We start from the raw sequence: 23,676 nt of genomic DNA on the forward strand, positions 1-23,676 counted from the left end.
CCCTTAAAGCGTCATCATTAGATAGACGGAATGACAGTACAAATGTGCAAAGACGGGGAAGTGTAAAGCTTAGTGGAGAAAAACTAACAATCCAGTCGGTTAGAGCACTGGTGTCCAGGAGCGGTGACAGCATAGGTTTGACATGAAGTGTGCAAGACTTTAAATGCCAAAGTTAAGGGCCCTGCCTTTACTTGGCCATTGAAAGTTTTTAAGCAGGAAAGTGAGAGGACGCAACCCTAAGAAGAGGACGCAACTCTAAGAAGAGCACGCAGATGGATTCAAGGCAGGAGAGTCTGTGGAGCCCAGGGAGAGGCTTCACCTGGGACAGTGGCAGCTGGCAAGGGGCTGACTTTGTCCTGCCTCTGCCTGTTACGTGGAAACTCAGAGGCTTAGTAGTAAAGAATCTGCTTGCAATGCAGGAGACTTGCAGGAGATGCAGGTTCGATCCTTGGGTTGGGAAGATCCTCTGGAGACGGAAATGGCAACCCACTCTGATATTCTTGCCTGGAGAATCCCATGGACAGGGGAGCCTGGTGGGCTACAGACCACAGGGTCACAAAGAGTCAGCCAAAGAGAAATGTGAGAACGATCTCATGCTATGGCAAAACCTGGTCAAATAAATGTCACACAGCAGAAAAAGAGATTGAGGCCAACATGAAAGATTGCCTGCAAGAAGTTGATTTTCTGTAGGACCTGAATTCAAGGCTATCGGTTGGGTGGACTCCCTGGTCAAATGCCTCCGGGGTGCTGGCTCCTAACCTGTGGCCCACCAATCCTGACCTGAGTGAGCCCTCCCAGGTCTTTGTTCAAAAGAAAGAGTCCCTTCAGATCTGGAGTGAATACATATTGTCTGTACATCCACAGTTAGAGCTGTGCAGACATGTAGCAAAATGATACGTCTAATTCATTCTGGGTCATGGGTCCATGCTAGGAAGGCAAATTCTTACATATTGGATATTAGAAATATTTTAATGAAGCACCCCATGCACTGCTTTTAAAGCTGGTGAAATCAAATTATATTTCTGGCAAGATGTTAATAACACTAATCAAATCTCCAAAAAGTGCTGGTTGGTGTTTAAAATTAGGACCTTGAGGTCTCGTCACATCTTTTGAATTCTCCTCCAAAGATTAAATCCATTCAGCTGGAAGCTGGCCTTAGGAAGAGTTTGTTGAAAATTAGTTAATAACATATTATGCATTCCTACAGCAGAAACTAACACAACATTGTAAAGCAATTATACTCCAATTAAAAAATAATAATAAAATAATACATGTATTCCTAGCCCTTCATTTGTTAGGATATCTCATATGTCAGAAAATACCCATTTTGCAAACATGCCTGATAATGTTCAGTATATATAATCATCAATTTCAATCATATCTTATCAGACAAAATAATTACATGCAACCTAATACATATATTGTGCTTTATCAGGCTTGCTACAAAGTACTAAAGAGAGATGAGAAAAGTTTAAGAGCATCAGAGTTAACTTACTTCTCACATATAAATGTGAATGCAACTTCAAAGCTATTTGTGTACAGAATCTTTATCTATATACAGAGTAAATCACCCTATCCTAACTAAGAAATCTAGAAAGGTCAGGTCATGTTTTACTTAATCTCTTGTCTCAGAAAGTTTTATAAAACATCTATTATTCAAAGCCATCTGTTAGGACTATATTCAGACAAATGTAGGAGGCATCAAACATTCCCCACTGTTCCCCACTTGACCCATTTGGAGCCTGTGTTTTTTTCACAAGAAAAATCTGGGTTCTGCAAGGCCCCAGTGTGGGCGAAGCAGACCCCCATCAGCTCCCTCCCCTGAACCACAGCAGAGTCACCAGCCTCTCTGTCCGGATGATCCAACTGTGACTCCTTTCTCGCAGTTTGCTGGGTCCCAAGAACAGACGACAGAAAGCCCCGGGGTCCCGAGTATGTTGTGCCCCCAAAAAGGCCTGGACAGCAACTGTCTAGATCCAGCGCTTGTGAAATAATGCTGGGGCCGCGACACCCGTCTCAGCATCACGGTGCTGCTAAAGGTGTGTGTCGCAGCTTCTCTAACTTTGTGCTGATGTTCTAACCGTGGAGGAGGGCTTAGTTTCAGTAATGGATTGGGATGCCTCAAATGAAAAAGAATTGCCATATCAGATAATTTGCAGAGAAGGAGTGACTGCCTGTGTGTATGTGCATGTGTGCATGCATGTGTGTGTGTGTGTGTGTGTGTGTGTGTGTGCGTGCGTGCGTGTGTGTAGACAACAGGGGGAGAGAGGAGTAGAGAGAGGAAGACTGCTGTATATCCCTTCAAGTTAAAGAGCAAAACAATAAAAAAGGCATTTTTGCGTTCATTTAATGCCACTAGTTAAAGCTGCTTGATAATTAAGAGTCTGAATTCCATGCCGCAGTGTGGCTGGTGCATTGGAATCCAGACTTGCTGTGTGTGCATGCTAAGTCGCCCCGTTGTGACAGACTCATTGGCACCCCGTGGGCTGTAGCCCATCAGGCTCCTCTGTCCATGGGATTCTCCAGGCAAGAATTCTGGAGTGGGTTGCCATTCCCCTCTCCAGGGAACTTTCCGATCCAGGGATCAAACCCACGTCTCCTGCATTGGCAGGCAGATTCTTTACACTGACACCACCTGGAAAGCCCTCCAAACTTGCTAGTCTGGTCCAAAAAAAAAAAAATTCTTGAGGTGCAGGGAAGGAGAGGTGGGAGGGCTGCTCTGTATGTCTTAGGGGGAGCTGGGTCTATGAGAGCCATATAGAGGCAGATTCTGTTTAAGAGATCAGAAAATAAGAAGAAGGAAAAAAGACCTTTTATTTTCCTGCCTCAGAAGCAGCCGATTTGCAGAACTACCATGAGATTTAATTAATATATGTATTTGCAGATTCTCCAAGGAAAGGCTAAGTTATATAAGTGTTGTGATCTAGTACATTTTCATTTTTCATGAATAATTTACACCTCATGGTGAGAAACTTGGGCAGGATTCTTTTGTATATAGCACCTAAAGACATCATATCAGTTCCAATTTCGTGCAGCTGAAGAGAAAAATGTCAAGGGTTCTTATGTGGAACTTGACTGCATGGTGGATCGTCCTACTTTTATTCTACCTCAAATCCCATCCTCTTTTGCATTTTGATGGAATTTGTGGGGTGGGGGGCGGGGGCGGGAATCTTTTCAGATTGAAAAGTCATTCCCAGTAGTACATCGGCTTTTGTTGACCGTCCTAAAAGTATGCTCATTTTTCTAACTGTAGGTTTTCTCTTTTGAGAAAATACACGGTTTTCCTGAGATAAATATACAGTTCATCCTAGAGGTGTGTTTCCTTCCAGCTGTAGCTGTGTAAGGAAAGAGAGGCGAGGTGCAGTGCAGGAATTTGGATCCATTGCCAAGGGTTGAAAGATGAATGGGGTCTCATCCTTAATACAAGTCGCTATGGATAGAGTCAATTTTTGACTTATAGGTATTTCTCTTCCCAAGTTCGGCCACTGCTGCCTGCCTGCCCACGTTCTACCTGCATGTCTGGGGAAGTTGTCAGCCTTGCTGTGTGGGTGGATGGAGAGGAGAGATCCTTTCAGTCTCCCGATACAGTGCTAGCCTGAGTGTCACTCCCCTTCCTGGATATCATGCCCCCACGAGTCAGGGACAAACTGGCATTAGGCGCGACCTCTTAGACCCCCCTAGCGTTCCCTCTGGGCCACATCGCTGGAGGCAGTGGCTCCCAAGGTCAGACCTGTCTGAGTCTGCTGAACACGCTGGAGACACAGTGTGGCAAAGTGCTAATGGTACCTAGGAGTTAACTGCCCAGTCAGATGCAAAGTAATCAGTGTCACAAAGGGAAATCGTCAAGTCCTCCGATTAAAAAAAAATAAGCTTCATGGCAGAACTTTACTCCTGAAGTGGGGAGGGCGTCTTGAAGGATGTGTCGGAATTAGATAAGGAGCAAGTGAGCTGTCCCTGCCAGAGTGAAAGGTAAGGGGTAGAGCAGGGGGTGGGGTGAGGGGCAAGGAGGGCTAGCGTCATAAACGTACCAGCATCGTGCCTTGTGTGTGCCCTCATATCCAGCCCTATCAGATGGGTTCTGTTCTTCCTCTTTAGCATGGGAAGACATCAAGGCTCAGATTTTGCTGTGACTCTATAATCAGTAGAAGGGCCTCTCTTTGACCTCAAGACTCTCTAACCCTGAGGTCAGTGCTTTCCCTCATGCTGTCTTCTTCCCCAAGCCTGGAGTTTCAGAAGTCTCAGTCTTTACCCCACAATGGACGCAGACAGAGCAGCTCTTACTGTGTCAGGTCTGAAGCGGGGGATGGTATGGCTCTGGCGCTGCATGCAGTGAGTGAGGGGGTGCAGCAGTAACACATGGGTAGGCCCGGAAAATCCCATGGAGCGATGAGGAGGCGTTAGGGGACTGAGGGCCTTGAGTGGCAGGCTGAGAGCAGGTCAGCAAAACGCTAAAGGGGGGCTTTGCAAACCCCCACCTGCTGGACATGAGTGGGTAGGTGTGAGCTGGGGTCAACTGAGTGCAGGTTAACTGGTGAGAAAGCTACTTCATTGATAAAGTGATGAACTGGGATGGAGAGAAAGATCCTTTTCTCATGTGTGAGGGAGGATGAATACAGCCATCCCTCTGTATCTGTGGGGCCTTGGTTCCAGGACTCCAAATGATACCAAAATCCACAGATGCCCAAGTCTCATATAAAATGGTGTATTCGCGTATAACCTATGCACATCCTCTCTTAGACATTAAATCATCTCTGTATTACCTAAGGCATCATAAATGCTATGTAAGTAGATGCCAGTACATAACAGATTCAAGTTTTGCCTTTTGGAACTTTCTGATTTTTTTTTTTTTTCAGATATTTTCTACTCATGGTTGGTTGAATCTGTGAGTGCAGCCCCTGTGGATATGAAGGAGTACATGTGCTCAGTACCCAGTCGTGTCCCACTCTTTGCAGCCCTGTGGACTGGAGCCCGCCAGGCTCCCCTGTCCATGGGATTCTCCAGGCAAGAAGACTGGAGTGGGTTGCCATGCCCTCCTCCAGGGGATCTTCCCGACCCAGGGATTGAACCCAAGTCTCCTGCATTTCCTGCATTGCACGTGGATTCTTTACCACTGCACCTGGGAAGCCCAGGAAGGAGGACAGGCTGTAACTAAGAAAGTCAGGAAAATTCAGGGAGGCATTTTGATCCTTTCTTCTCCCAGTGGCTCTTTCTAGCTTCTGAGTATCTGTGGATTCACCAGCTTTCTGGTCCCTGCCACATCAACCTTCTAAAAGGCATCTCTCCCCAAGACTCACATAAAAAGAGTGGTCCCTGTTGACACGTGCTCACTTTTATTTGTACTAGTGTAGAAGTGTTGATTGCACAGTTGTGCCCAAACTCTTTGCGACCCCAGGGACTGTAGCCCGCCAGGCTCCTCTGTCCGTGGGATTCTCCAGGCAAGAATACTGGAGTGGGTTGCCGTGCCCTCCTCCAGGGTTGATTTGTACCGTAAAGGACAAATGTGCTAACTGGTATTTTCTGACACTGGTTTATGAGAAACTATAGCTCATCTAACATTTAGTCTCCATCATGCCTCGGCATTGTGTATAACATGCTGGGACTTCTGGTCTGTTTTCACTCTAGGTGATGAAATTATATTATTATCATTACGCTCCCCTTGCTCAGTTTGTGTCAATGAGCTTCCTGTAATCAAGCACAGAGACTCTTCACTATTTACTGCAATATATTTCTGAAGCAGCATCATTAAGCTGAACGTTGTAAAATGTCACCCATTTTCCCAAAGTCATTGTCACCTCAGGCATTGCAGATCTGACCTAAGACCTGCATCAACTACATCACAGCTATGAAAATCTTTAAGTCCTGTGAGGAAACTGACCACAACCAGGCCATCCTTCTACAATAACAGAAAAAGGGAATAATGATGCAACTTACATTGTAATTTGGAGCAAGTCCCCAGTTCAGCAAGGAGGCTTATCCAAGTCCCATAAATAATAAGAGAACCATGACCGGAGCTCGATTGTCCCTGTCCTGCTTAGGGTAGTATTTTTTCCCGTTCATCACACTGACTTCCTGAGAAAATGCTTTAAATGATCATTAAAGGGGCCCCAATGGGTTTCCCTGATGGCTCAGTGGGTAAAAAGAATCTGCCTGCAATGCAGTAGATACAGGAAACAAGGGTTCGATACCTGGGTCAGGAAGATCCCTGGAGAAGGAAATGGCGACTCACTCCAGTATTCTTGCCTGAAAAATTCCATGGACAGAGGGGCCCAGCAGGCTCCAGTCCATGGGGTCGCAAAGGACTGGACACAACTGAGGGACTAAGCACGCACAAAGGGGCCCCCAAGTACTATAGAGCATGCGGACAGCACAGAGATGACCCAGGCATCTCTGTTAGTAAGTGCTTACCAAGTGCCAGACATTGTGCTAAGCTTTTGTATGAAGTTTTCTCATTAAAACCCCCAAATGGCCCTGGAAGGGAATATTCTTATTCCTAGTATATATATAAAGAAACTGCAGTTTTGAGAAGCTGAAAAGCGTGTTCAAGATCATCTCTTAAGTGGCAAAACCAGATATACAACCTTCCGTAAGCTCCTAAGCTTCCATTTTTAAAATGAGGAAAAGGACCTGGAATGGTTAAGTGACTCATTCAAGGTTACATAAGGGATTAGAAACTGAGACCCCCAGACTTAGTCCTCTCTCTGTCCCTCAAACCACAATCCAGCATGAATATGCTACCTGCACCTTTTTTTGAACAATCAATAGATTTGCTTCCTCCTCAAAATTTAGAAAGGTTTTGGAGGAATCAAAAAGATTAAACTCGATTCCTTCTTTTTCTCCAAATATCATCTCCAGTAATAATTTCATAACTTTTCCATTAGCCGTTCTTTCAGCATGTGTCATTGTTATCCGAAAATATTTGAAAGGACCAGAGAACCACTTTAGTTATGAAGATTCAAGAGAAAAGGAATTGCTTGAGTCAGTTCCAATTGTTCATCTTCTTTTCTTTGCTTTGCTCTTCTCTGACCCCTGTAATATTAAGGTTGTTCTTGAACAAGGAAAGAAGTTAAAATAGGGTAATCTAAGTAGTTTGTGAAGAATGAGAAGAATACTCCATTGTACTCCTTTGCCTTGGAAACTGGGTTTAAGAATTGCTTTCTTTTTTTATTTCACATAAGCTCATAATCTGAGTTCTCTTATTTTTACTGCCACATATGGGGACCTGTATCAGAACAGGTGAAGGTTTAAAAGTTGAAGAATGATGTTTATTAGACAAGACTGGATGTGCAGAATTGTCCATAAATAGTAGTCTGTTCTGAGCACAGTGATCTAAGAAATATTAGTACGTGCTATACCTTGTCTAAAGGGTTATATTCAGGCTTTTTGGCTTAGCCTAAGAAACTGCCTGATGGCTCAGAGGGTAAAGAGTCTGCCTGCAATGCAGGAGACCTAGGCTCAATCCCTGGGTGCAATCCCTGGGTCCGATCCCTGGGTCAGGAAGATCCCCTGGAGAAGAAAATGGCAACCTACTCCAGTATTCTTGCCTGGAGAATCCCCATGGACAGAGGAGCCTGGCGGGCTATAACAGTCCATGGGGTCACAAAGAGTTGGACACAACTGAGTGGCTGCATTATTTATTATTAAGAAACTGAAATAGGTGATATATTACCAAATGATAACAGAGCATTATGTGCTTGCTACCACCAAGCACTTGTTAATTATATGAGACTCACAGCAATTTATGTTAGGGACAACGCTTGATTCCCATTACAGAGATGAGGAGTGCTGAGAATAAAAGACGTGGAAGCACTTACCCGTGGTAATACACCTATCAGGTCTAGAAACTGGGTTTGAACTGGATTTAAATTTAGAGAGTTTAAAGAGTGCCTGTCATGGGATATAACTTTCTGTTGCAGTAGACATTGATCACTGTATGCACTGGATATTGATGCTTTTATAATAAAATATTTTAGTTTGAAAAATGATTAATGTGAATGACAGTCAAGACTTTCATGAACAATAAAGAAATTCAGTCTCTATTTAGTTTTCAGTGACAAGTCAAGATATACATACACAATAAGGGAAGTGTATTTGACATTTAGAAAACCCTAATCTCATCAAAATCAAGTTTATTAACAGGTATGGAGTGTCATACAGACCATGTAATGTTTAAATGCACAAAATTATTATTTGAAGGCCTATTTAAATAGAAGCTGAAACCAAATTTTATTTAGGATTATGAATCTTAAATAGACCAACAGAAGGAAGCCAAGGTGTATCAACAACCACTATTACATATCAGACACTTTATATACATTATTTAATTTAATACTCAATAGAGCTCTGTGAAGTGTCCTATCCATTTCTCAGAGGGGAGAAAACTTTAAAGAATTTGCCTAACATTCAAGCAGGTTGGAAGTGGCTGAACAATTTGAGAACTCAGGTTGGCTAACCTCCATATCCTGTTCTCTTGTGTCTGCATTTTATTTGCATTAGATGAGAGCTTATGATCAATGTAGAACTGGGATGAAGTTCTTTACATGGTTCCCTTAAAAACTGCTAACTAAAGAATTCACCTGCCAATGCAGGAGACATGGGTTCAGTCCCTGAGTCAGGAAGATCCCCTGGAGGAGGAAATGGCAACCCGCTCCAGTATTCTGGCCTGGGAAATCCCGTGGACAGAGGAGCCTGGCGGGCTACAGTCCATGGGGTCGTAAACAGCCGGACACAGCTAAGCATGCACTATCTATACTTACTAACTATCAGTTTACAAAGTTTTAACCATTTAAGAGGAAAGTTCCAGTAGAAGCAAGCCTTTTAAATCTCAGTTCAAGATATGGTTTGAAAATGTTAGTTGATGAGATCAACAAGGAAATTCAAATTTCAGTCCAGTAAACACGACTTAGAAAGCGGATGAATGAAAACTCACTGTTCTCAATGTGGTGAACTGGCAAGAAACTTCTGTAAAAAGTCAACCAGGAGGAGTCCTTTCATCCAAGACTGTCTCTTTTTTTTAAACAGCAATAATTTTAAAAGAGAGATACTGCTTTTCTCCACTGTTTCCACAAAGCCTTACCTCCATATAAATCTCAGATTAAACAAACATCACTACCTGAGAATGAACATTCTGGGCAGCCTGGAGGGGCAACTATGAAAGGAGTGGTTAATTTGAGGTTAATTTGTTATAGGTTGTTGTTTAGTCACTAAGTTGTGTCCGACTCTTCCCAACCCCATGGACTGTAGCCCGCCAGGCTCCTCTGTTCATGGGGTTTCCCACGCAGGAATACTGGGGTGGGTTGTCGTTTCCTCCGGGGAGTCTTCCTGACGCAGGTGTCGAACCTGCTTTAGCAGGCAGATTCTTTACCACCAAGCCACCAAGGAAGCCCAGAGGTTAATTTAGTTGTAGGTAAAAGTCATAGAGCTAAATTGCAAAGTGAGCCAAGGAATTTATGATGATTCAGATTCTATTTTTGAAACCCAAAATGGGGAGGATAAAAAGAAAGGTGGGCGGGAAAGAAGGAAGAAGGGGTTAAGTATTGGCAAGCAAGGGGAACAGGGAGTTAGTGTTTGATGGGTACCGAGTTTCAGTGTGGAGTGATGGTAAGTTCTGGAGAGAGATAGTGGTGAGATGCACAAGGGTGTGTGTGCTTAATGCCACTGAACTATACACTTTAAAATGGTTAAAACGGCACATTTTACGTATTTTTAACTGGGCAAAGGATCTGAATAGACATTTCTCCAAAGAAGAAAGAATTAGGATTGGCAAGAGAGATACCTAATTATACTTAGACTTTTGTTTTATTACATCCTTACTCTTTTCATATGAAAACTTCCTTCTTGTTGCTGCGTTTTCCTGTAAGAGTTCTGTCTCCATGAAACAGGTAACTGAGTGCAAATGCGCTCGGCTCTTCCTCAGTGAACCACGCATGTTAGAAGCTGGGTCTGCTCTGAGGCTGACCCAGAGCCCACCACGTGTCATGTGAAATTCAGAACTCTGGGAACAGCAACAAACAAGTCTCTGCTCTCATGATTTTTAGCATTGTCAAGCGGACAGGCAATAGACCAGCATGTACACAGTGATGATAGAAGTAATATCATATCATAAGAAGCATCCCAAAAAGTAGGGATGCTGAAAAGGTGGGCCTAACCACTGAGCTTTGAGGGAAGATGGTTAGTAATAAAGAAATGAGAGCAAATGTAACTTGCTCGCTTTCTACCTTTTCTTTCTTTGGCTTCCGTTTTGCCATCTTTTATACGAGGATATTTGGGACACTATCCGAGGTGTTATTAGAGAGGATAGATGGTCACCTGGTTAACTACCCACCACGCTGCAGAGGTGCCAGTGTGGTACAAGCAGAGTGAGAAACTCAGGCCCAGAAGGGTCACAGAGCCGGTTGATGGCACAAGCAAGCCTCCTCAATTTCCACTCCTGGACCCTCTTTGACTTTTCCTTTGCATCATTATTTTACATCCATTGGGTGGTTTCATTCCTCTTTCTCTCTCTCTCTCTCTCTCTGACACACATACTCAAACCCACGGGCCAAGAACTAAAAAGGAAGAAAGCAAAACCAGACTAATTTTTCTGGAAATTTTGTTGGATGGCGGTATCATCCTACCAGTTCAAGAAATGTGTAAGATGATTACAGTACACAAAGACAGACTTTGTGTCCTGGACGTAACATTCATCTCAGCCTTCTTTTTTACTGAATCTCAGCGTTTGGTTTCTTTTTCTGCCTTTCATGTCTTAAAAGCCAGTTCTCAGCAGGCTGAATTATACATTCTGCTACACTGTTAAGACGAATACTTCGGCCAAAATGTGCCCAGGATTCTAAGTCCAACATAGTGTAGTGGATACAAAAGCAGGGCATTGAGCAGGACTGGGGATTCGATGTTGAATCCAATGGGATCTTGTTTCTGTGATTTTTCTTGGCCTGATTCTTTGGTGTATTCCTGGGAGCAAAACCCCATATTGAAAAGAACAGGTTTCAATGAATGCTTCTGAAATTTCTTTTCATTTGCTGCATAAACTGGTTTTTAAAGATATAAAAAAAGTTTTCTTGGATTCTGCCTTCATATCCAGAGGTCACCTTCACTGAAATAGCCTCAGATGTGGGCAGCCTGACTAATCTCAGATAGCTTTGTTTCCTCCACATCTCAAAGCACATATTCTAATATAATATTCTTAGAAAAATATTTTATATCATAAATATTTTATAATAAATTTATCTCTTATAATATGTTTCTATAATATTTTAGAATATTTTGAAATAGTGTGACATAACTACTATATATTATTTCTTGATATAGTAGAGGAATTTAGCCTTCCTTAATATACAGACAGCCCTTAATTTTAAAAATGTTTGTTCAGAATTTCTTTTGCCACCTGGTTTGGAACTCAAGTAATTTTCCTGTAGAGACAGTGAAGGACTTGATGGTTAAGTCTCCAGGCTGGCTGACAGTAGTTTATTTCACTCATGACCTTTCTCAAGGATAATAGTGTGCTAACAGCATGGAAGAGGCCAAATACCATGTTATGGATGTTTCCATGTCTTTAGGATTCAGGAAAGATGCCAAAAGCATATGCTTAGCCAAAACTTCCAGACAGTGTGTGATAGTAAAATCCTTCACCTTCTCCACCAGCTGAGGATAGGAGAACATAATCCATGGTTCAACTGTTGGGTGATTGGAATGTTTACTGGGGAAGGCGTCTGGAGTAGGAATGGGATATACCACATGGAGCCAAGACTTCCAGGAGATCAATAGGAAGATAAAAGCTGGAACCTGGTCCTGGGTGGCCCCAGAAGCATTCAGAGCACCCTCTTTATTTGACTTGGGTGCTCTATTTGGTTTGATGACTACTTTTTTCCTGGCTTTCGTGTGGCCCTTCCAGTCTAGCATTTTGTTTTATTTTGACCTTCTCTGGCAGACACGGTCTCACAGCCCCTGTCTTCCTGAATGAGCACAGAACACTCTTGGATGTGATCTTCTTTTCAGCACTTCTGTAGCATCAGGGAAGTGCACGGAGTAAAAAGCCTCCTCTCAGGTGCTTTCCCCTTCTTACTCCTATATATCACTCTGGAGAAAAAGTCACCTTTGCATGACATATGGATTTTCAGATGGATCTGAGGTGTAGATTCCCATCTCCCCATGAAGGTGACAGAAGTGGTCCTCAGAATTCCCTCAGCTGGGTCTGGGGTGGAGGAGGGGATCCTGTATTTCAGGCATCACTGAAATACAAGAGCCTGGGTTTTTTCCAGGCAACATGGACTCGTGCAAGGAGTAGAATCTTACTCAAGTCAAGAGTTTCCATATACATACTATATCCAGATAATACCAATTGTCAGTGTGGACCCTGGTCAGTCGTCTTCATAAGGTCAGTGTTACTGCCTTTTAGGGAGAAACTCAAATAGTAATATTTTACATGATTTTTAGAAAGTATAGCTGAAAAATCTTTTTGTTGAAATATCATAGAGTAGAAAATACCAGACAGTCATGAGTCATCAATAAAATGATATGTCGTTGAAAAGAGAGGAATTAGAGTTTGCAATGTAAACTTTATGTTAATGACCAGAGGACAATGCAAGAATCCTGACTAAACTGTTCTTTAAGTTCTGGTAAATATTATAGGGCTTCCAACCAACCTCAGGTTGCTCATCTCAAGAGTGAAACTGGTTGTCATGTTTGAGAGTTTTCTCCCAGAAGCCCAGTCTATGCTTTTTCTGTATAAATAAAAATCTATTTGGAAAACAGTATCGCAGGAAACACTGTCCCCCACCAACCCAGGACAGTATTCCCCTCAAATGATGAACTTGCCAGGTTTTCAAAGTGTCTTTTCATATACCACTCATTCTCTTTGAACGTTGTATACACTTAAAGTTTACAAATAGTCATGAAATAGGTCAGCATTCTTGAAAGTGTTCATTCCTGGACATGTATCATGAGAATTACTCTGATGACATAGGTCCACCAAGAGACCAAAGGCATTTGCTTTTGACTTCAGTAATTCATAGTTCGGTCATCCATCGTAATCCACTCTACAATTAGACACAGAGTCCTTTGGCTGCCAAAAACGTACAGATGTCTGTCTGCTTTTGTACAGTTTGCCTCAACCAAAATACAAAAATTTCACCTCTCAAGACAAAACCAGGGAAATTTCAGGCAGTAGAGGATGCTGTGGAGAAGACGTGTGGAGGGCTAGGCAGAAGATGGAGAGCGTATTAGACAGTGCAGGGCCTGGAGGAGCGGGGAGGCCCAGTGGAGAGCGGCGAGGAGGAATGTGAGTGGCCGAACAGCAAAACCGGGAATGAAGACAAAGATACTGGGGTGGTGAACGACAGGCAGGCCTCCGTAGCTTGGCAAGATTTTTAGGAAATTCCATTCAGTTTTCTGTCTTTAGCTTAATACTAAGTTTTGTTTAAGGAGACAGTGAAACATCCCTTTCTTTAATTACTTTCTGCGGAAATAGGGCCTTGTAACCATGGGAAAGGGCTTCCCTGGTGGCTCAGTGGTAAAGAATCTGGCTGCCAATGCCAGAGACACGGGTTCAGTCCTTGGATCAGGAAGATCCCCTGGAGAAGGACATGGCAGCCCACTCCAGTATTCTTGCCAGGAAATTCTATGGACAGAGGAGTCTGGTGGGCTACCGTCCATGGGGTCGCAAAAGAGTCAGACACAGCTTAGCCACTAAACAATGCCATGCCTGGGAGAAGACTTCTAAGAACTCTGCCAGGCCTAGAATTTTGTCCTCAGGAGGCATTTTTGTTTACCTGCCATATTTCTGTCCTCTGAGTGATTCTGCCCCCAGCCTGGAGTATCTGTCTTTTTATCTAGAGGGGACACGGGCTGGGTGGATGGGGACGGATGTTTCTTTTTCTTGGATATTCTTAAATTCTTAGCTTCTCTGAAAAAGTAAGAGGTATAGATTGTCCAAGGGGCTCTTTTCCTACACCCATTGTTACCCCTCACTTGTGAGGGGTCTTTTGGTCTTCTGTCAATGCCAACATTATGGCATCATGTCCTCAGTAAATTCTTATTTGTTCAGCCATCCATGCAACCGAGAGTTAAGAAGTACATGCTGTGTGGCCAGCCCCGCTAGGAATCTGGAGAGGAATGAGACACTGACCCCCGACCTTATGAAACTTGATTGTGGACCTAGTTTATGCAACACCCCTGGTTAGGAGTATCCACTTGAGCTCTTATGCTAGTGGCATCCAGATCCATTGAGATTCCTTTAGATTTCAGCAAGGCCACACAAATATTTGATAAGGTATAAGTTATCTGCCTCTCCAGACTCAACATTACAAAGACCGTATTGAATGTTTAATTAAAACATTCATTAGTCCTCTTTTCCAATTGTTTCTCATGGTTCGGGTCCCTTGAAACAGTTGGTCTTTTCACTGAAATGTTTATTCCTATCATTTAAGCCAAGCAGTAAGAGTTCTTACCGAACTTAATATTGAGCTAACATTTTAAAGGATAACGCATCTGACATCTCTGACTGTCTGCCATGAACCCATTTACATAAGAAGTGTGAACACGTCTAGAAGTCTTCTGGAAGCCTACAATTTCCAAAATTATTTATATGTACATTTCCAACCTTATTTATATGTACATTTCCTGGAGATCAACCACAAGGTAGAACACTCAGAATGTATTAATACTGGACGCCTCTGAAGCACTGAGATTATATGTTGGTTTGTCTTCTTTGAACCCTCTCACATAAGTGCTAGTTAATTCAGCTGTTGCGATCGTGCTGGCCCTGCATTCAAGGTCAGGGTTTCAGCCTCTGCACAGACTGGTTTGCTTTCCACTGAGTGCATTTCTCACTCTGGTCAGCTCTTTTTCAAGCGCACACCAAAGGTAGGGGCCCAAGAGGGACTCAGTCTGAATCCATCATCATCTTGGAATCTTGGAAAAGACAGGGCAACGTGTGTACTTCATGCCTGCTGAATCAGTCAAGTGAGAGGCAGTCATTTCTTCTTAGGTAGAGGGTGCCAGTTGGTCAAATAGCCAGCTCCTTTGGGTGCAAGAAAACTCTCTGAAAGTTGCAAGACTAACTCCCTGTCAGACCTGCTGTCTCGATCCCGCCCACCATCACCACTGCTGCCTCCCTGCATGGTGCCTGCAGCTCTGGCTGCTGTCCAGCTCAGGAAGCTAGCAATCCAGGCTTAACAGATATCTTCTCCGAAAAAGTAAGGTTCAGGCTTCCCTGGTGGTCCAGTGGTTGGGAATCCGCCTGCCGATGCAGGGGACACAGGTTCGATCCCTAGTCCAGGAGGATCCCACGTGCCTCGGGGCAGCTAAGCCCTCCTGCCCTAGAGCCTGTGCTCCTCAACAAGAGAAGCCGCTGCGATAAGAAGCCCAAGCACCGCAGCTAGAAAGTAGCCCCCACTTACCCAAACTAGAGAAAGCCCACATGCAGCAGCAAAGACCCATGGGGCCCAAAATTAATTAATTGAAAGAAAGTAAGGAAGGCTCACGGAAAACACAGACTGGCAGCTCATAGCTGAATTCAGCCCAAAGAAACTGCTAACCCACACAGAGTTGTTTTCCAGTGTGGACCAGTGGCTGAATTTCTAGCTTCTTCTGGCAAATGGAAAGGTCAGGCCATCCAGAGTTGCAGTTTCTGCAGGTGACAGTTGGCTGGAGCTGAGTAGCTGCCTCTCCGTTCCTTCTAGCCAGGCGCCCTTCCATCTGCTACGCTTCCCACCTGACCTACCCACTTACGCACACTTCCTGCCTGGCCCCCGTAGGCTGAGTCTTCAGGCAGTGCCCAACCCAGTCCTCTTGGCAATGAGCTTGATTGCCATTGCACTGGGGCTTCCCAGGTGGCTCAGATGGTAAAGAATCCACCTGCAGTGCAGGAGACCTGGGTTCAATCCCTGGGTTGGGAGAATCTCCTGGAGAAGGGAATGGCAACGCACTCCAGGATTCTTGCCTGGAGAACCCGCATGGACAGAGGCGCCATTATACTACAAGTCAGTGGTAGGCACTTCAGTGGGGATGCAGTTATTAAATAGCTCCTTGTAACACATTTGGTGGGAAAACAACCCATCTGATGTTCTTTGGGTCCATTCATATTTTGTCTTCAATAAATAAAAATGAGACTAATTGTGTACTGGCCTCATATAGGAATAATTTAAGGATATGGATTAAGCCAAATCATTATGTTCTTAAATGTGACCAGCCAGAGGAGATGCTCATTGCTGCAGCCAACTGATAGTTTTGCCTTGCAGACAGTCTTATTACAACTAGGGGGTCCACTGAAGATTTATGAATGCAGTCATGATTTGAGATCATGTGTCTTTGTATTAAAAAATAGAATCACCGATTTTGTGGACATCAGCTATTCTCATTTTTGTGTGTCCTCCTTTCAGTGGAAAAAAGAAATTGAAAATAATGCTTTCAGTTCAAGACTTTGACCATGAAAGATTAGCTAAAATCTTATTTTAATAATTTAATCCTCTTTTTCATCATGATTCTGTTATAGAAAATAATACTTATTTGAAGGTCTAGTCTATTAGAGAGATGAAGAGATTTGTTCAATATGAAGTGAAGTGAAGTCAGTCGTGTCCGACTCTGTGACCCCATGGACTGTAGCCTATCAGGCTCCTCCATCCATGGGATTTTCCAGGCAAGAGTACCTGTAAGGCAAGTACCAAGAAGGTTGCTATTTCCTTCTCCAGGGATCTTCCCGACCCAGGGATCGAACCCAGGTCTCCTGCATTGTAGGCAGACGCTTTTACCGTCTGATTTGATTCCTTTTTCCTATCATGTAGCTTGCCAGGGCTCCTTGGAAGCTGGAGCAGTGGAACTCTGATTGGGTAGGGGCTCCAGTTACATAAGCAGACATCTTTGCAGCATCTGTCCAAAGGAGGCCTAGGGTAGGATGTGGCCGACCACCCAGGCAAGGAAGACCTGGTGGGGTTGGGGGCATCCAGCAGCTCACAAGTCCATCAGCAACTTCTGCACATCTGGTTCCTGCAGCCTAGACACTGCTGCCTCCCATCCAGCATTCCAGGCTCTGTCCACTCCAGACCCCACCCCTTGGTCTCACCTCTCCCTGGTTCCCAAACTCCCAGGAGGTTCTGAGCATCTCCTCTGGCACCATCAGGGGTACAGACCTGCTCCTTGGAATCACTGCTTCTCCTGGTCGCACTGCAGACTGTCACTATACCCTGGAGGGGACTCCCACGCCAGGGAGAGGGTGAGCCAACATCTCTAAGCTCGTGCTGGTTTGCCCAAGAACTTGGTGCATCACCAAGCCAGCTAACACTGCCCATGCTGCCTCACCCGTGTCTGCCAAACAGTGACCTAACTCTTCAGACTCTGATAGGAATTTCTCAGGGCCTCCTGGAAAATCAGGGGAGTATCTGTTAAAATGAAAACCAAGACAATAAGGATGCTTCAGGAAGGGGACTTTTAGGAGACCCAGCATGGTAGCTATTTCTGTGACTTACACAAATGCTGGCAGACCCCAGGGGAGTTTGCAACTGCCTTTTCCAAAAAAAGTCTGAGCCTTGGTGCCTGAAGGTTGAGGAAGGAACTTTGGGTATCAGCCTCGGGTTTGACAAGTGCAGGGCAGGAAGGACGCCACTGACAGCCAGTCTGGGCAGGTCACTTTCAAGAACTGTGGTTTAATTAACCTTTTTTTTTGTTTGTTTGTTTTTAATGGACCAGCTCAGGATTAGGGCTTGTCAGTATTGGATTCAGAACCAATGTTCCCAGGACCACATATAAGCCTGCTCTTTTAGGAATATATGCTTTGTACCTAGATGTATTGAAATATTCAGTCACCTCCAGAAGCTTTCGGTCCTCTTGGCTATTGAAATGACAATGGAGGCTGAAGTTTTCATGTATAGAACATAGTTTATATGTTCGTATAGCATTGGTGTGAAGGCTCTCCAAGGAAAGACAGCAGAAAACACACAAAATTCCCTATTCATGCTATTTTTAAATTACGGTTTTTTGGTGTGAATTTAAAATACAATCTAAGTAAAAGCCATATGAAAAACTAGTCAGAAGAGCCCTCTTACCCTCAAAACAGTTCCTCCACACCCTTCCTACTTGGCCCTCCGCTTCCCGCCAGAAGTCTCTTCCTGGTGGAGACTGTCCTCCCCTCCCTGTGGGTCCCAAGACCTGTAATGTCGTGCGCCTTCTAATATCAGAAGCAGCGATCAGACACTCAGGAGTTCATAAGAGGCTCTCAGCTGGCAACTGGCCCTCATCTGGATTCCTGAATGTATTTCACCCCAGAATACACTTCACTCAGACTGTACCAAGCTATATTTCTCAGAAAAGAAATTTAATAATCCAATGGTATTTTTTTAGAAAAAGGCTACCACCAAAAAAATGAAACACCCAAAGCTTTCCTTCCTTCTAAAATCAAATCTCTTAAGCTTCTTGAAACTCACAGCTGCTAGGGGCATAATTCATTTTTTAATACCACACATATGGTCCTCAAACTAGCCCAAGACTTAGACCAGGCTATAGTCAGAGTTTTCTGGCCAAGATGCCAGGAAGCACAGCTTAGAGGTCAGTAGTGCCTGATAAAGACACTTAATTTATGTGTCTTTATCCACATAATGGATCGTGTGTAGGCTGGGGCAGAGGGGAAAAGCAGTCTGGGTGAGCCCAGTTTCAAGGTTGACTTCTGATTCAGTTAGACCTGGGTGGGTTGACACATCCGTCAAGTTCAAGTCCAAAGCATCATTGTAACTATCTTCTATAATTATAGATTGGCCCATTCCTGGGCTCTCTGTTAGATACTTTTTCTTTCCAGGTGGTTAGGAATTTTCATTCTGTATGGCATTTTCATTTCAGTTAATAAGCAAGAATGTGAATACATTCTAAAACATATATTATTCTATTTTAATGTAAGAAACTGAACATTTGTTTTCCATAAATATTTTAGAGAGACTTTGCTAAAGTAAAATGAAAGAGAACAAAACAGGATATGATCTCATATCCTGGGGCACATTCTTATTTGGAAACCTTACAGACAGGATGGAAGCTAAGGGATAAAATAGACTAATTCCTATTTAATACTCAAATATCTAAATCTAAAAATGAAGTTATAACCATCTGAAGAATTTGAATATTGGCTATGGGCAATGACTATTCAAAGATATTATGATAATATTTACATATAAATCATATCATTATTTTTATTCATATATGAGTACATGAGATATTTTTTCTCAATTTTAAATTCCTAGAACTTTTTGAAAAACAAAAAAATGGTCTTATCCAAAGTTTTAAGTTTTCATTTAGTATAAGCATTTAACACACACAAATTCTTCCTCTCTTTTTATCAGTTCTATACATATCTTATATTCTCATGAAATAAATCTGATACTTATTTCATAGGAGAAATTATTTAATTGTATGTACTAAAACTGTTTTATATTAACTGCAGAAATACCCACTTAAAGTGAAAATATCCATGTTATAAATTCTAACATAATAGGGTGCGAAATTATAGAAATAAGGCTTTTATTGGGAATTGGATCCCAGTGTGTAGGAACAGTGAATGACCTTGACCATGAAGAATTTTTACTGGTTAGTTCATAAACAGAGACTCTTGGCTTTTTAATAAATAAACATTTTGTTTATTAATTGCACAAAGTTTGGTCAAAGCATTGTACAAAAAATAAATATTTTTGTTAAAATATGTCAAAAGCCTGGCTTTTAAGCTTGACACTTAGTTGAGTGGGTCACACAGGACAAGCTCCCTGTCCTTTGCAAAGTTATAGAGTTGGAAATGAACTGAGATCAAACTCCAAGAACCATGGTTTGCATTTGATGGTTTAGTTTTATCTGTGCTTTAGGAATTATTGACTGTTGTAATTGCTTTATTAGAATGTTATCTCTTGTTTCTTTAATTTGGGGCATTTAAACAGCTCCTGAACTTGAAACTTGTTGTGACTATCTTGGGAACAAAATTACTTTTAATGGGAATAGATGTTTGAGTGATAAATGCAAGTTAATAGATAAATATTGCTTAATTTATTACACATTTTAAATATGTATACTTAATCTTTACAGATAACATTTTGTGTACAAACTAATTCATTGATTAGACTTCCTGATCACATTAACGAATATTAATTGAATGATAATTGAATATATAATTAGGAGATACAAAGACAAAACTAAAAAAGGAAAGATCTAAACACACTGCATGCCAACATGTATGCAGTCACAGTTTTTCAGAAAATGCTGTGCATTTGAATCACCTTTCTTCACAGTGGCTGCACAGTGTCAGTGCTTAAGCCTAAGTATTTTCAGCATGAAGGGTGGGGATTATGCAGAATTATAATTGCATCAGAATTATGAGAAATGGCAGAAAATTCCTATTTTTAAATGTCTGTTTTCAATGAGTAAGACTTAAACTAGCTCTCTTCTCTCAAGAAGGCGGTCTAAATCACATTTGTCTTTTTCTTTAACAGATAATTCTGAAATAATCAGCAGAAACGGAATGGAATGCCAAGAATCTGCATTGAGAATAGCTAAACATTGTTACTGTACATACTATCCTGTTCCCTCCTCAATAGAATTGCCACAAACTGCATGCTAAATAAAGATTTAGTTCTTCTGGACAGACCACAACTCTAAGAAGCTAGTGCTGCTATATCATATATGAGTATTAAATATGGTATGCTTAGTATATTCCAACCTAAGATAGTTAACTACCTGAGACCAGCTGTGATGTTAAAGGACATAAAGGATAAAGTTTACTTTTAAAGGGTTTCTAAACATAGTTTCTGTCCTAGGAATATTGTCTTATCTCCATAACTATAGCTGATGCAGAAAGTCCAACCAATTTATTCGTTTCGACTCAGAATATTTCAAAGTTAGCAATAAGCGATTAGCATTAGTTTAAAAAAAAAAAAAAGAAAGAAAAAACAAACCTATTCCAGGGGCAGGTTCAATTCTAACTTCAATTACTGTCATTTCATTTTACCCACTGGATCAGAGCTGTGTTTCACTTCTTGACAACAAGAATGCTGCAGCAGAGATGAGAAGTGAAGTAAAACCGTGACCTGTCCTGCAGGTCTAAAATCTGAATGGAAATTCAAGCACAAGTACTGGGGACACATCGAAGTGCGGTATTTGGTTTGCCTGGAGACGCCGCATTGAATCATGTGATTCTAGAATAACATTAATAGTTTGAAAAAGAAACTTTGTACGGTGTGAGTTTCATACCTAACCAAACAAAGTCTTGAAGGTATTATTTTACAAGTATATTTTTAAAGTTGTTTTATAAGAGAGACTTTGTAGAAGTGCCTAGATTTTGCCAGACTTCATCCAGCTTGACAAGCATGAGAGGCCCATGCCGACAGTCTAACCGAAGGGATCAGTCTTTCCAACTCACCATCCGGTTGCCTGTTACCGAGTAACTCTTCTAAACTAAAAACCTAGACAAACAAGGAAGCTGTAGGTGGGGAGATCTGTATAATATTCTAATTTAAGTATGTTTGAGTTTAGTCACTGAAAATTTGACTGTGACTTTAATCTAAATTACTACGTAAACAGCAAGTAGATAGTTTCACTTTTTAAAAAATCCATTACTGTTTTGCATTTCAAAAGTTGGATTAAAGGGTTGTAACTGACTACAGCATGGAAAAACAAATAAGTTCTTTTAATTCTTTCACCTTAAAGCATATTTTATGTCTCAAAAGTATAAAAAACTTTAATACAAGTACATACATATTATATATACACATACATATATATACTATATATGGATGAAACATATTTTAATGTTGTTTACTTTTTTAAATACTTGGTTGATCTTCAAGGTAATAGCGATACAATTAAATTTTGTTCAGAAAGTTTGTTTTAAAGTTTATTTTAAGCACTATCGTACCAAATATTTCATATTTCACATTTTCTATGTTGCACATAGCCTATACAGTACCTACATAGTTTTTAAATTATTGTTTAAAAAACAAAACAGCTGTTATAAATGACTATTATGTGTAGCTGTTTAAAACATCCATTTTCTTTGTGAACATATTAGTGATTGAAGTATTTTGACTTTTGAGATTGAATGTAAAATATTTTAAATTTTAAATTTTGGCATCACCGCCTGTTCTGAAAACTAGATGCACCAACCATATCATTTTTGTTTGAGAAAAAAAGAAATCTGCCATTTTAATTAATATCGATCAGAGTCTAATGACTATTTATCTTACATGGTAGATTTGATAACCCTATCAAAAAAAATTACATTCTAAGTATAATCTTACATAGTGCTTGTATTGTTGCATTTGTTTTAATTTGTGGAAATGTATTGTATCTAACTTGTATTTCTTTGGTAGTTTCATCTTTATGTATTATTGATATTTGTAATTTTCTCGACTGTAACAATGTAGTTATGCTACAACTTGCCTAAAACATTCAAACTTTTTTTCTTTTTTTCTTTGTTAATTCACTTAAACTCATTGAAAACGTAGTATACATTACTAAAACATAAATTATGGGAATCACCGAAATATTTTTGTAGTAGACTAATTGTTATTACATTGTCTTTCTTTTTTTTCTTTTGTTTCATGGTTTTGATTTTTAAAACTATTAGTACACAACTATTTCCAGCCCTTTAACAATGGAACATCAAAAATATCACCTATATCCCTAAGCAAATATAGAAGACTGTATTTTTACTATGATATCCACTTTTCCAGAATTGTGATTATAATATGCAAAGAGTCATAAATATGCCATTTACAATAAGGAGGAGGCAAGGCAAATGCATAGATGTACAAATATATGTACAACAGATTTTGCTTTTTATTTATTTATAATGTAATTTTATAGAATAATTCTGGGATTTGAGAGGATCTAAAACTATTTTTCTGTATAAATATTATTTGCCAAAAGTTTGTTTATATTCAGAAGTCTGACTATGATGAATAAATCTTAAATGCTTTGTTTAATTACAAAAACAAAATCACCAATACCAAGACATGAAGATAGCAACTCAACAAATACTGTAGTTAAGAGATGAACTCGTCACTTGTATGGGAACCACATTTCACTCTTTGTTTTCAGGAGGTAACAGCACTTCACCTAAATATTCTTTGAGCCATATCACTGGTAACATTTCTACTAAACCTCTCCGTAACACTTAAAGAATTCCCTCATTCATTACCTTACAGTGTAAACAGGAGTCTAATTTGTATCAATTCTATGTTTTGGTTGTAATATTCAGTTCACTCACCCAATATACAACCAATGAAATAAAAGAAGCATTTAAAAGGATTTCTGGTCTTCCTCCACTTTTTTGTTGTTGAGACAGATTGATAATTAGCCAAACAAAATGGTTTTAACACTCACACAGACAATGGTTGGTAACTTCAGAGAAGAGCAGGCTTTTGATTTGGTTTTGGGGGTTTGTTTTTTTCTCTGGATTTTTAATAGTAGGAAACACAATTTACAAGGCTCATTTGGGAAGTAGTTCTAGTATTCTTTGAAATTGAAATAAAAATAAATCCCACCACTCTGCCCCCTACTTTAGAATTTTGCCTGAATATGAAGAGATGTGAACATCAGTAACCAAATGGGGAACAAAACATCAGTTAATTAACAGACAAGAAAGTGCCCATTAATCCATGAGACAGGCTTCAGGTGAGAGCCCAGGTGAGCGACGTGTCTTAGACCTTAGGCTGCAGAGAG

The 23,676-nt window shown here is 41.2% G+C and overlaps 1 protein-coding gene across 4 annotated transcripts in view; it reads left to right on the top strand.

The window, feature by feature from the left end:
• Positions 1-21,692, top strand: part of MBNL2 (muscleblind like splicing regulator 2) — a 166,397-nt gene extending 144,705 nt beyond the window's left edge. For all 4 annotated transcript variants that reach the window (XM_052650271.1, XM_052650273.1, XM_052650269.1 and 1 more), the window contains one exon: positions 20,448-21,692. In XM_052650271.1, coding sequence (XP_052506231.1) covers positions 20,448-20,575 — 128 coding nt within the window. In that variant the 3' untranslated portion in view covers positions 20,576-21,692. The remainder of the gene's footprint in view (positions 1-20,447) is intronic.
• The last annotated feature ends 1,984 nt before the right edge of the window (positions 21,693-23,676 follow it).

This window comes from Budorcas taxicolor, chromosome 12, assembly GCF_023091745.1.
Source record: "Budorcas taxicolor isolate Tak-1 chromosome 12, Takin1.1, whole genome shotgun sequence".
Classification (NCBI taxonomy): domain Eukaryota; kingdom Metazoa; phylum Chordata; class Mammalia; order Artiodactyla; family Bovidae; genus Budorcas; species Budorcas taxicolor.